At 42.0% G+C, this 13633-nt stretch overlaps 1 protein-coding gene across 8 annotated transcripts in view; it reads left to right on the top strand.

The window, feature by feature from the left end:
- The window catches only part of GLI2 (GLI family zinc finger 2), a 350757-nt gene that overhangs the window by 231001 nt on the left and 106123 nt on the right, over positions 1-13633 (top strand). For 7 of the 8 annotated variants that reach the window (XM_061609156.1, XM_061609157.1, XM_061609158.1 and 4 more), the window contains one exon: positions 9822-9927. In XM_061609156.1, the coding sequence (XP_061465140.1) occupies positions 9822-9927 (106 nt within the window). Of the gene's footprint in view, positions 1-9271; positions 9381-9821; positions 9928-13633 lie in introns of those variants that run through there. The other variant, XM_061609163.1, reaches the window with a different exon arrangement.

The raw sequence follows: 13633 nt of genomic DNA, 5'->3' as shown, positions 1-13633 counted from the left end.
ATGGGAGTTGGAATCCAACAACCTCTAGAGGGCTACAGGTTCCCCACCCCTGGTCCAGTCAGTTTCTTGCAGAAGGCATTTGGTTGTTACTCTGTAAAGCACTGTGCACATTGATATTACCATATAAACAACAAACACATCATGTAAGAAAAAGAAGCTATTGCTAGGATGGCTTCTCCAAAGGCTTCACATTCTATTATGCTTCAAGAAGCCATCAAAAGGGGTGATATCATACCACCCCATTTTAAATTATTAGGCTACGTGGGGTAGAACAAATTTAGGGACACCTTTGTATCCTTTCATGGGTTCTCTCCCCCCCCCCCAAACAACTAAAAGCATCCAAGACCTCTGGTAGAACAATAACACTCTTGTATTTCCACGTTGACTTTTACCAGAGGATGTTCAAGCAGATTATAGGCCAGAGCTAAATTTCACAGCACCTCCAATGAAGTTTTTATCATGCCTCTTTTGCTGGTAGTTTTACAGTGAGTCAATGACACAGCTGGTGAATAAAACCTGGGGGTTCAACAGAAAAGATCCAATTTTTAAAAAGAGAGTAATAACAGTTCAATTTACAATAAATGGGTCTGAATTAGAGTGTATTGCTGACCCTCAACCACAGGGGATGTTAGGAAACTGTTTAAAGAGGACATTATTCTATCATTATTCATGCTGGTATTTCCTGCGTCTTCATCAGAAGCAGCTGGCACTGGCTACCAGTACAGAACGATGGCTGGTGAAGCTGTCTTGCACAGATCTCGTATAGAACAAACGTCCTTTGCTTATAATTTCAGTAACACTAGTATGGCTTGATCTTAGCTTTGCATGGCTTTGCCTTCGCATTTTTCAGATGCAACTTCAGCTGTTCCGACACAAGCCTCAACTAGCATAGCAGTAGCAAAAAGGCAGCATGGGTGGATTACGTCTGAGCAGATTATGCGTTCATGTCTAATTTATAGCCCCATATAAGGGAACTCCTTAGGGCACCTCCACATATTATCCTTCTTGTAGGTAAACACTGATGTTTCCTTGAGCAAGCTCGAGCATAGGAAGTTGCCTTATGCTCTGTCACACTGTTAGTCTATCTAGTTCAGTATTGCCTGCACTGACTGGCAGTGGCTCTCCAGAGTTTCAGGCAGGGGTCTCTCCCAGCCCTACCTGGAGATGCTGGGATTGAACCCGGGACATTTTACATGCAAAGCAGGTGCTCTGCCACTGAGCTGCAGCCCTTCCCCACATACATCTTTAAACATCACTGAATAGACCTTGTGGGCTGGTAACTTGAGGCACTACATTGTTTTTGCTCCTACCTGGACAGGAGACTTTAGGAGAGGAATGGAGAACCTGTGGCCCATCAGATTGTTGTTGGTCTACTGCTCCCATCATCTCTAACCATTGGCCATTCCAACTAGTGATGATGGGAGCTGAAGTCCAACATATGGAGAACTGCAGGTTCTCCACTCCTGATTTAGTGCAAGGGAAATTGTTGTTCCTTGCCATGGAAATCATCCTGTGGTATTCTCATGGGTCAGTATTTTCTCCCATGCTACATGACAGTGCTGGGTGAAGTAAGGCTGTGGAATATGTATGTGTATGGCATCCAACTTCTTAAAACCCAGAGTGGAATCCACTGCCCCACTGACATGGAGCCAGCCACCACTGCACCCCAGCAAAGATGGCAAGGCCCAAAGGGGAAGAAATATTGTAAGCCTTACCTTTTTAGCTATGAGAGGCAAGGCAGATTAAAATATAACAGGCTTGAGAATAGCAAACAGTTGCAATCCCCAATCTCATGTTTATCATACATTTTTATCTTTGGGTCAGTCCAGATGACCATTTATCAAGTGGCAACTTACCACCGTGTGCATGGAAGCACTTGGCAGACTGGTTTGTCTACATTGTTTTGCGATATTATTTGTAAGGCACCATGGGAAATTGAGGTAGTAAATAAAGAAGGTGGTGAAGAAAATCTTACCCCTCTAATTATCAAGGCAACACAGATGCCCAGCTTACCAAGTGATTATGTGCACAAACTGGCAAATCATCAGATTCTTTGTCCCTGTACTGCAAAGCCACATTGTCTTCTGGACAGCCTTCCGAGGCTACATGTCAATAATGGACAGGGCCAATGGCAAAAGTGGGGGAAACAATGAATATCATGTTTACCTTTATAAAGTAGGCTATTTCTACACACACTCACACCCCTCTTTACCCTTCATCCAGAGTCATGATGAGAGTTCAAGGACACATTCCAGCCTGGCCAAAACATGCAAGGAGGGTGTGAGCAAGGCTGGTGAGAGGCGTGTGGCCTGGGGGGAGGGTGTGACTGGGGAGTGTCTCAGGGCCAGAGAGACTTGGGGAGGCACATTTGGCTCCTGGGCCTGAGGCTTCCCATCCCAGCTCTACCATAAGGTCTGACTTTGATATGTACATATCTTCAGTGCAAGTAACATAGCCCATGTCATATCCATCTCTATTAATCAGCACTGATGCTTGGTAAAAGATATGAGATGGAATGCAACTAGTGCTTGCATTCATGGAAGGACATTTGATCCAGTGGAAGTATCCAGTAGCAGAAAAGAAAGGGGGGGTGTTTCTGGTTTTATGTTTTGTTTTTTGCTGATTCCCTCTCCTCTCTATCGCCCCCAGCACTCCCTGAAAATCAGCTCCAGAGCGTTGGGGGTACCCTGCAGAAAAAGTGTGGAAGGTGTGGTGGGAAGCCTGCAAGGGGAAGGGGGGATTGGTAAAATATTGCCTCCTCTTTTCTCCCATTAGTGGATGCCTACAGGTAAAAAGCCCTTCCATGCATGCATATGTGCAAGCACACTGACTGGGTTCTGTGGCCTAAAAATAATGTAACATGAGGCAATGCAAGTTACCAAATGGTTGAAAAAACCCCAGCAACAGTAGTTTCTCCGACATCACTTGCTATATATGATTAAAGAACAAATGGAACATATGGAAAGCAAAGTTGGGAATATGGAATACATCTCGCACGGTTTCATGTGTACCTTTACCCTCCTTTGTTTTGCTCAGAGTTCATGCCTCTGATGCAGCTGGGAAGAGGGAAGGGGAATGTCTTCTACAAAGCAAGGCAGTAACGTTTGAATGAGACTTTGTTTTATCACTCAAGTTACACATTCACCTCTGGCTTTAAAATGTGCAGACAAAGTGTAATTAGCAACCACATAATTACATTCTTTGGAATAAAGTGCATTCGTTCTGCACTGGGCATATTTTGTAAACTACTTCAAATAAGTCATCTTACTTTAAACGCTATTAAACATAAGCCCTTAATGGAGTTTTGATTGCAGGTTAAGTCAGAGCTACTGTAAATTTGGCTTTCTGCTGCGTTTCACTCCCCTGCCCCCACTTGGATCCTTAGTTGGATGAGGGTCCTACAGATGGCTTTCCCAGAACATTCATATTCTGTGCAGTAGTTGTGACTTCATCTGTGGAGAATCCCACAGGCGTACCAATGGGATATGCTCCGTCATGCTTGCTGTGACCCAGTTCTCCCCCCGCTCTTTGTCTCAGACCTTTTCTGACCCCTTCCTATTCTCTCCTCTGATAATTCACCCCAGTCCATTATTAATGGTGCATTAAGCTAGAGGTTGCGCTTTCAGGCAAGAGATCTTTCTTCTGCCCATTCAGCTCCCTTAAACAGCAAGATCGTTATTCAGATGACATCAGAAAAACATGCACAGAAGTCCTACTTCCCCATACTGATAACCTGGGGGCATTTGCATATATGTAGATAGATAGATAGATAGACAGATAGACAGACAGACAGATAGACAGACAGATAGACAGACAGATAGACGGACAGACAGACGGACAGATAGATAGATAGATAGATAGATAGATAGATAGATAGATAGATAGATAGATAGATAGATAGATAGATAGATAGATAGATAGATAGATAGATAGATAGATAGATAGATAGATGAGAGCCAGTGTGGTGCAGTGGTTTGAGTGTTGGACTATGACCTGGGAGACAAGGATTTGAATCCCCACACAGCCATGAACCTCACTGGGTGACCGTGGGCCAGTCACTGCCTCTCCACCTCAGAGGAAGGCAATGGTAAGCCACCTCTGAATACTGCTTACCATGAAAACCCTATTCATAGGGTCACCATAAGTCAGAATCGACTTGAAGGCAGTCCATTTCCATATATATATATATATATAAAAGGAGTAGTACATATTTTGCTGTGTAAATAAACAAAGATACATTCTTCACTGGAGACAAATATATGGATTGCCAAGTTACTGCATCAATTGGACTGCAATTCTATACGGCCATGCTGGCCTGAGAGATGAAGTGCAAAACATCTGGAGGGCACCAGGTTAGAGAAGGCTGTTATATACACGTCCCTGGGATTAAGTCCCGTTGAAGTCAATAGCGCTTACTTTTGCAGAGACATGGATTTGAATTCAAAACTTGATTATTTTTTTGTCATTTTTAAAGGGAATGGTTCTTTCAGTGTGAATAAATACTGGAGCAGAGATTCTATTATGGCCCAATCACTGCCCCTGTGTTTACAGTGGGGAAATCCATTCATTCAAATGTGCATACCACTATTTACAATTCATGTACTTTTTTGCCATTTAAAGCTGAGTACTGTTTGAATTAATTTCAAAGAGTAAAACATAAATCCACCCTAAGAAAAATCACGAGAGGAATATTATTCATATTAAGAAATCATGTAATGTAAACAGTTTAACCTCTGATCAGAAGTAGAATTTTCTCAATGTTGCCTTTTCATCAATGCTGCCTATTCCAGCAATGTGGCAGTCTACCAATGAACTATTTAGTATTCATCTGCATGGCCTGCTTAACAATTTGTAAAGTACTGCATTGAGTCTCCGATCCTATACATACCTAGCTGGGAGTAAGCACCACTGCACTCAGTCAGACTTAATTTTGGAATAGACATATATAGGATTGTGCTGTAAGATGCCCAGTATGATTCCATTCATTGTAGTCATATACGTATTGCACAATATTCTAGATGAGAAAGTGCAAAATGTTTAAATTCGTTTAAAGCTCTCCACTTAAGTCTTGAATGTTTTTTCTCATTATTGGTAAACAGGATTTTGGCATTCAAGCAATCTTGGAGAAACAAACACAAGGGCATTTTAAGAAATTGTGTTTTCTGTTTGGTCCGCCGAAAGAGATTTATTTTCTTTAAAAGTACACTTGCTCTTGGAGAAATCAGGCGATTGTTTCTACCTCCAACAAAATACTCGATTCTGATATGGGCTCACTTTCTGTGATGGGTAGTCTAGATTTGCCTTGCTTTTTATCCCTTCTTTGCCTTGGAAAGTTACAAGTAAAAAAATTGGCATCTTCCTAGTCCAAGAAATATTAATAATCTGCCCAGGCAACTAAGAACAAGGAGGCTTTCTGCAGTCAGAGAAAAATTCCAAATTTTCAAGAAAAAGATTAGATCTTATTTTTCTGTTTTGTTTTTGTTTTCTTGAGAGCATTCAATGCACGCTCGCTGTGTTCAGTGCAGGGGTAGCCAACATGGTACTCTCCAGATGTTGTTGGATTAAAACTCCCATCAGCCCCAGCCAGCAGGGTTATTGGTCAGAGATGATGGGAATTGTAGTCCATCAACAGCTGGAGGGCACCATGTTAGCTATCTTTGCTTTAATGGTTCTGGGCTCCTGTAAACTCAGCTTCCATTCTACCCCACAGCTTATTTGTCTTATCTGCTCACTTGCTCTGATACATCATCTCAGACACCAATACCAAGTTTCTAATTCTAATATCCTCTATTTGTTTATTTATTAGTTAGTTTGCCTTAATCCTACCCTTCAAATGATTCCAGGACTGGTTATATACTAACTAACCACAATAAAATCATTTCATACAAAATACATAAACATCAACTATAGATTGTCAAAAACATGAATAAGCAATGAGTTATCATAACATAACTCATGAGGGTTAGGCTCACCATTTCATAAATACACTGGTGGGAAAGTAAGTCTAGACTGATTTCAGGAGAACCTGCTTCCAGGTAAGTGTGTTTACTAGGACTTTATGTACACTGGCTGGAGAACCTCAGTTATGGGGCAGCAAAAATATGCCATTGATAACTAAATTAAATATTAAGAGGATGCATTTTTATTTTAGCCCCTGTATATGTTACTATGTAGCCACTCTCTGTTTGTCCATGGAAGAGATAAAGAACACACCAGTCAAGAAGCCGGACAGGCACTTTATAGTCTATTCTCTTCTCCACCTAGAACAGAACAGGAAGCTCCTTACTCCACCCTGATACAACTAAGTCCAGTGCCACCTAGTGACTAATCTATATCATGCCCACAGCAGCAACCATCCAGGATCTCAGGCAGAGTCTTTCACATTAACTATTACCTGATCCTTTTGATTAGAGATGCCACAAATTGAACCTGAGACCTAATGGCCTAGTCATGTTATGTTTTTAGGTGCACATTAAAGACACCTAATATTTATGCAGTCGTGTAAATGCAACCAGCAGGTCTTTGCAAACATGTGTGATACACTTTCTTTCAGCATATATAAAAGTGTGTAAATGCAAAAAACAGGTGTTTGCAAACACGTGTGTCGTAATGCATAAGCAAGCTCTTACCTTCATTTCTCCATTGGGGCCTAAGCATCAATGCCTGCCTTGGGAGATAAAACAGATGGGCTGGGTAATTGTGAGCACCAGTTTATTTGGCTACTGGTATACAGTTAGGCATGATGCTGCTAGCCACAGGTTGACTTCCCCTTTTGCTTTCAGAAGCTGGATTTGGATGACTAAAGCAGCCATCCAAAAGAGACAAAGGCCTTGTTTGCATAACACTTCCTAGCCGATGACTCCACAGCTCACTTCAGTTGGAAAGGAAGTACACTTTGCACATGGTCTCTATTGCCAATGCTTTCAGAGTTAAGCCTCGGCATGGAAAACTTATGTGCCCATTGACTTGGCATTGGTTGGGCAGAGATTGGTACTGAAGAGTTTAGCTGCTATAAAACTGAAGTGTGAAGGAGATTTTGTTTTTATTTGAGACCAAATAGGGTCATGCTGCATTTCCCACTCAGGCAGACCCTGGCTTCATCTTTATTTAAAAGATTCCTACTACACAGGCCCTTTGAACAGTGTCATATTAATGTGTAGACAGATGTTGGAGTGGCTGGGGGTGAAGGAGGTGGTAGTGGACCCATAATATATACATACTAACTTCATTTTTTTTCTGTCTTTCATGGGGGTTTAACAGTTACTCTACTGTACACTGACATTGGCCAGGCTGCAAAAAACTGCCACGGTATTAGGACAGGCACACAAGGCTGCTATGGAGGCCTGAATCCCTTCTACACCATCATCTCTGATTTTACTCCTCTCTGGGCAGCATAGGTAGCTAGATGGTTTTCAAAGGGAACTCTCTGTTTTCATTTTCTTTTTTGCTCTTTTGCTTTTGCTTACTCTGCAGCTGAAGCGGTGTCTAGATATTCCTCCTGTGCTGAGGAGGGTACAGCTTAAATAATGGTTGGAGAAGTTCTATAGCTAGGTCCATTATCCCTCTCTCATAATAGTAAACCCCGGGGCCATCAGTGAAGCGGAAGCAAAGGAGGTACTTCTCCACACAGTGCATAGTTAAAACTATGGAATTTGCAAGAGGCAGTGGTGGCTATCAACTTGGATGGCTTTAAAAGGGGATTTAGACACACTCACAGATAAGGCTGCCAATAGTTACTAGCAGTAGCTATTTCTGTAAGTTGCCTTGGGTCATTTTGAGAAAGGTAATTGAGAAATTTGATGAATAATAATGACCCATCATGAATATGTGTTCTACTTCCATTGTTAGTAGAACACCAGTTGCTGGGAACCACAAGTGGGGAGAGTGCTGTTGTGCTCCTCTCCTGCTTGTGGGCTTCCCATTTGCATCTGGTTGGCAAGCTGACTTTGAGGTAAAGTGCACTGGAACGTCACTTCTGAGGTTTTGGAGTAAATGGGGGTGGAGTTTGCCTGGTATCATGTGTCCCTGTGTTCAGAAAATGAAGGTGGGGGCACACTGAAGCCAGCAAAACTGCAAGTGTGTCTCTACCCTTGGTGTAGCTTACTGAATAAGCCTGTATGTCGATAAACCACCCTACATCTTGTAGGCTGCAATCCTGTAGAAACTTTCTTGTGAGTAAGCCCTATTGAAACTATATGTGTTGGTGATATGCTTTTGATTTTGTAAATGGTTCAGCAGTAAATCAGGGTTCTAAAATGTGTGGTGAGTCTACAGGAGCAGAGGCAGCTCCCTACTCCAAAAGATCACCAGTTCATGGAGGGCGATGAAAATGGCAAGCGGGTAGAATTATTGCATTTTTTCCTGCGCAAATGACAGGAGACATTAACTTACATGATATATAAGGTAACATCACGTTTCCTTAATTTATACGATGAACAACAGAAGAGGGCTTTACAATCACTCATAACATTTGTTACACATGCCCAAGATTCTGCTACCTTTTTATTGTGTCTGATGAAGAATTCTGTGAGACCAAAAAATGTGAATGCTTTCTCACAAACTGCAGTTGGCCCAATATCTACTTTGTATATCTTTAATCACACTGATTAGGTGGTCTTTCAAGACTTATTATTAAGCACCCATTACATAAGTGATGGTATATTGGTGATGATGGACCTAGGGCAGTTGTTTTCAACCTTTTCACACCTCAGATCCACCTTTACCCCAGACATGCACTTGGAGACTCATTTCTTAATTTTTGTACCATATTATATTTGTATGGTGGAAGGGCTGCTGTTGCAACCCAGCTTGGATCAAGCTGCAACGTGGTAGTGGATCCCAGCCCATTACTTGAAGACTAATATCTTAGGATATGGTCTAAAAGCATATGGGACCATGAAACTAAGCAAGTCTGTGTCTGGTCAGTGCCTGGATGAGTGACTGCCTGAGAAGCACATGTATGCCACCTTGGCTTCCCTGACAGAAGGCAGGCAGGATCTAAATGCAAGGTTTGAGGGGAGGGGACACAGAAAGACACAGTTGGATTATCAATTTTTGTACAATGGGGGAAAGCCAATGTAGTGAATTTCCTCTCAGTCTGACAACTCTCATTCTTGCTGTTAACTTTAGGGATTAGTAATAAGTATTAAAGCTTGTCGTTTTCATAAATCATTGTAGATGTTGTAAGGTCTTCTGAGACCATTTTACGGAAGTCGAAAACATGGATAAAAAAGGGACCACAAAAGATGACGAGTAAGGGCAATGTAGTCTCCTTCATCAGGGACCAGAGCCACAGATCTTTTCCAGCCAGCCCTTACTACATACAGAGTTCACGTGGATTCTTTGCTTGCCTTTTCCACCATCAAGTAAATATTTCCAAGGTAGTGTTTTTTTGTGTGTGTACATATATACCTTAGGGAAAGGTGCTTCTGCTGGCCCAGCCATTCCTGGCAGTGGAAATGATGCTGCTCCAGGTTCCGCCGAGCTCTGTCGACTGTGATTTGTGTCGGAAGCCTGACATTCCTTGGTGCTTCCTTATAATCTCCCTGAGTTCAAAGAGCGCTTAGTTGCTTGTCTTTGTCGAAAACCCTGTCGTAGAACTTTCATGCTGAAGATGTAGGATTTCTCCAAATGACTTTGATTATTTATTTATTCTCCTTCTCTGGTGTACGATAGCGCTGGTATCTTGAAGACCCCCTTGTCTGGCTCGGCGCTTGCTTTGAGATGCATGGCGCTTTAGTGTCTTTGAAACTGTTTTGTGGTGAGCTTTTTTTAAAATGAAGACTTTTTTGAAGTCCTTTTTCTTCTTTTTCCTTCTGCAGTTCCGCAGCATATTTTTCCAGCCTTCCATGCTCCTTTGCCAATTGACATGCGTCACCAGGAAGGAAGATACCATTATGAACCTCACTCCATCCATGCTATTCATGGGTAAGTTTTACAACTTTGCTCTAGTGGTGTAGCAGCCTCCTTCATGTGTTTCGCTTTAATGATAGGGAAAGGGAAGAAATATGCTACAGCGTATATAGCAAGGTCTTTCTGTGAGGGTAACCAACCCATTGCATTCCTACCTTCTCCATAATCCATTCCTTTTTTCTGTGTATAAATTTCCTAACCTGAATGTGACTAAGGTATGGATGCTATCAAATTATAGAAATCACAGTGCTATATTTGTCGTCAGTTGTACAGTACCTCCATTGCTGATCACCAGAACTCTGTATGGTCCTCAATTGTGAGGAAACCGATTCTGAGCACAGAATAGCATTCTGTGTTTTCTTTTCATTTTAAAAAGCAAGTTTCTAGTCCTTAGTACTGCAGAGGTTTACAAATGTGTGGGTCATGCCTGGTGACGTTTCAGGGTCTGGGGAGGCAGGAGGCCAGGTCTTCATTCAGGCCTGTTGTTTGGCTCCTTTCACATTCTAACAGTAGTGGAATAAATTATACAAAATATGCAAATGTATGCAAATATTACAGTACATAGGGTGCTGTACTTGGACTAGGGGGGCTAAGGTGGATTTGAGAAGCATGGCTGTGCAGTAGGGAGAAGCAGAAATGGTGTCGGCAGGAAGTTCGCCTATGGCATACTTGTTTGCGCATGGACTGTTGATATGACATCATGCCTTGGGTAAATGTACTCTTTCTAAAAGTATTAATATTCTGCACCAAGAAAAGCTGGATTCTGTGACCAATACAAATTATTCAGGCTGAGCACATTTACAGAATTAGTCTTATTTCACTCAATTCTTACTGCAGGTACTGTATTTCTGGTTTGGTTTTTAACAACTTTTCATGATTTTTTCTGGATTTGTTAGCAGGACAAAAAGCTATGTAGAGCACTGAAACCTTGTCCTCGACCATTGGAACTCTTAGGCTACAATCCTACTCACTTACCTGGAAATAAGTCCCATTGATCCCAATGGGGCTTTCCTCTGAGTAGACATGTATAGGATTATACTGTTAGTTGACTTTGTTTCTGGGGTTAAGAAAGTTAGTTGGCTTTCTTTCTTCTGTTTAAGATTTTGGCTGTCCTGCTTTCAAGCATACTTCATGACTAGAAAATTGTGAGGTTTTTTATTTTAAAAAAGAAGGAAGGAAGGAAGGAAACTGAGAATCTCGGGAAATTAAATCCTGTGCTTGGTGCCACCACAGAATTTTACCATACACATAAACCTTTTTATTCTTTCTGCTCCAGTCAAATCCAGGGCCAAACTGCCTTTCATCAATATGTTTTGTCGGCTCTTCTATGTGTCTTATAGGCACAGCTACACCTCTGAGGAGTTCATATTTTTGAGGTTACTCAGCAACCAACCATTGATAAACAGTGACTGACTTACTGGAGATGAAAATGGGACTTTGGAGAAGAAAGAAATGTCTCCAGAGAGGGGTCAAAGGGCTGCTCTGGCCATTTTCAAATCTAGCTGCAATCAGCCAGGAGAAAAATATGCTGCCTCCTAAGTAGGTAATGAAGAGCAGAGCAGCTGAGAGTTTCCTCCCCCTTCCTTTTCTGGAATGCTCTGTTTCCGGATATCCCCCTTTTTGAGAAAGAGAGGAACTGCTGTGAGGATGAAGGCAAGTCTGAAGGTCTGACAGCTGGGCAATTTCATGCAAGGAGGAGTTGTGGAGGTCTTTGAAAAGGGTATTAAATGCGTCATTGCTGCCAAAAAATACCAGGCACAGTGCCTGGGACAAAATGTGCCTCTCTGGCTGCCCTGGAATATCCCTTGTTAGATTTATCACTGCATGGCTAGCATGTTGATTATTGTAAGGAAATGCCCCCATCAAGGGGGAGGGAATTCAGGAGATAGCATTCTAGGATCGCTGTCTGCTAGTGGGAATTGTGGGTTTAAGTTCTTCTAGAACACTATGCTGAATTTACCATCACACTTTTTCTTCAGGCTTTTGTGCCCACTCCCTGTATGTATAGGCTTGTGTAAGGCAAGCCTATACATGTCTACTTTGATGTAAGCCCCATTGAGTTGAATGAGACTTGCTCCCAAGCGAGTGAATAAAAGATTTCCACACAAGCCCTTGTCTATTGAGAACTTATCTGAGCCTGGATTGGCCTGTCTGCTGGACATAAACTGGATCATTCAAAAGATCAAGATACACATGTATGTTCAGCCCAAACTGAGCCAAAGCATAATTCAAAAACAGCAAGGATGTATGCATCAACTTTGGGTCTTGTACTCAGAATAAAGAATTCCTATCTTGAGATCCCCCTTCTGCTAAGAGTTGCCCTCATATTCCCCTCTATTCCAGACACTAAAAATGAAGACTTAGACTAGGGATGGGTGAATCTGTCAATTTTGATTTCTTTCATCTTCTGATTTTTCCAGTCTTAAGTTCAGTTCTCTACATTTCCACATCGGTCTGTGATTATTTTTTTTAAAAAAAACTTCATTAAAATTTATCTTTCTCCCAATATACACATTTTTATGGAATTTTGCCTAATATTTTTGTATGCCATTTTGACAAATATATGCATTTTTGACTGCCTTCAAGTCGATTCCAACTTATGGGCGACCCTCTGAATAGGGTTTTCATGGTAAGCAGTATTCAGAGGGGGTTTACCATTGCCTTCCTCTGAGGCTGAGAGGCAGTGACTGGCCCATGGTCACCCAGTGAGCTTCATGGCTGTGTGGGGATTCGAACCCTGGTCTCCCAGGTCATAGTCCAACACCTTAACCACTACACCACACTGGCTCTCTATATGCATTTTTATGTACCCTTTATTCCAGTAGATGCATTTATTTTTTACACATTCCTTGGCTGGAGAACTATTGCAAAATTTGGAGAAGTGTGAATTTCAAAGGATGGGTGTAATTTGGCTTGCATAATGTTTTGGAAAATGTGAATCCAGTAGGTTTGCCTTTAAAAATGAACTGAGTCAGATTTCTCCTCAATCCCTAATTTAAACTAGTCTACACCAGGCATTTATTCCACTTCAAACAGTCTTTGCTTCTGCCCAAGAATTCTGGGAGGTATAGTTTGTGAAGGGTGCTGAGAGTTGATAGTAGACTCCTAATCCCCTGATGGACCTCCAGTAGCCAGAGTGGTTTAACAGTCAGCCCCTCTTCCCAGAGAATTCTGGGAACTGGAGCTCTATGAGGGGAATAATGGTCTTCTAACAACTCCCAGCACCCTTCACAAACTACACTTCCCAGAATTCTTTTGGGGAAGCAATGATTGTTTGAAGTAGAACAAATGTCTGGTATGGATGTTGCCTAATAAGGTGATTTAAAGCAAAGGGATGGATGCTATTCCCCAGGACTGTAGTTCAGTGGTAGAGCATCTGTCTTGCAAGCAGAAGGTCCCAGGTTTAATTTCTAGAATCTCCAGGTAGGAGATGGGCTGGCAGAGAACCCTGCTGCCAGTCTGTGTAAACAACACTGAGCTAGATGGATCATTGGTATGACTTGGTATAAGGCAGTTCCCTGTGTTCCCAATATCTTTATCTGATACTTCTCCTGGGATCCTAGGCATTTGTTTCCTTCTTTCTGCTCATGCGGGGGGGGGGTCACTGATGAATTGGATTAGATAGGAGTCTAGTTATTCCAGCTTTATTACTGGGACTAAATCCTCTTAAAACACATTATAACTGAACAGTCCCTTTGCCACATACTGGATTACTGACCAG

The sequence above is a fragment of the Rhineura floridana genome, chromosome 2 (assembly GCF_030035675.1).
Source record: "Rhineura floridana isolate rRhiFlo1 chromosome 2, rRhiFlo1.hap2, whole genome shotgun sequence".
Taxonomy (NCBI): Eukaryota; Metazoa; Chordata; class Lepidosauria; order Squamata; family Rhineuridae; genus Rhineura; species Rhineura floridana.
The sequence above is the reverse complement of the archived record's forward strand: the minus strand, read 5'-3'. Positions and strand labels throughout refer to the sequence as shown.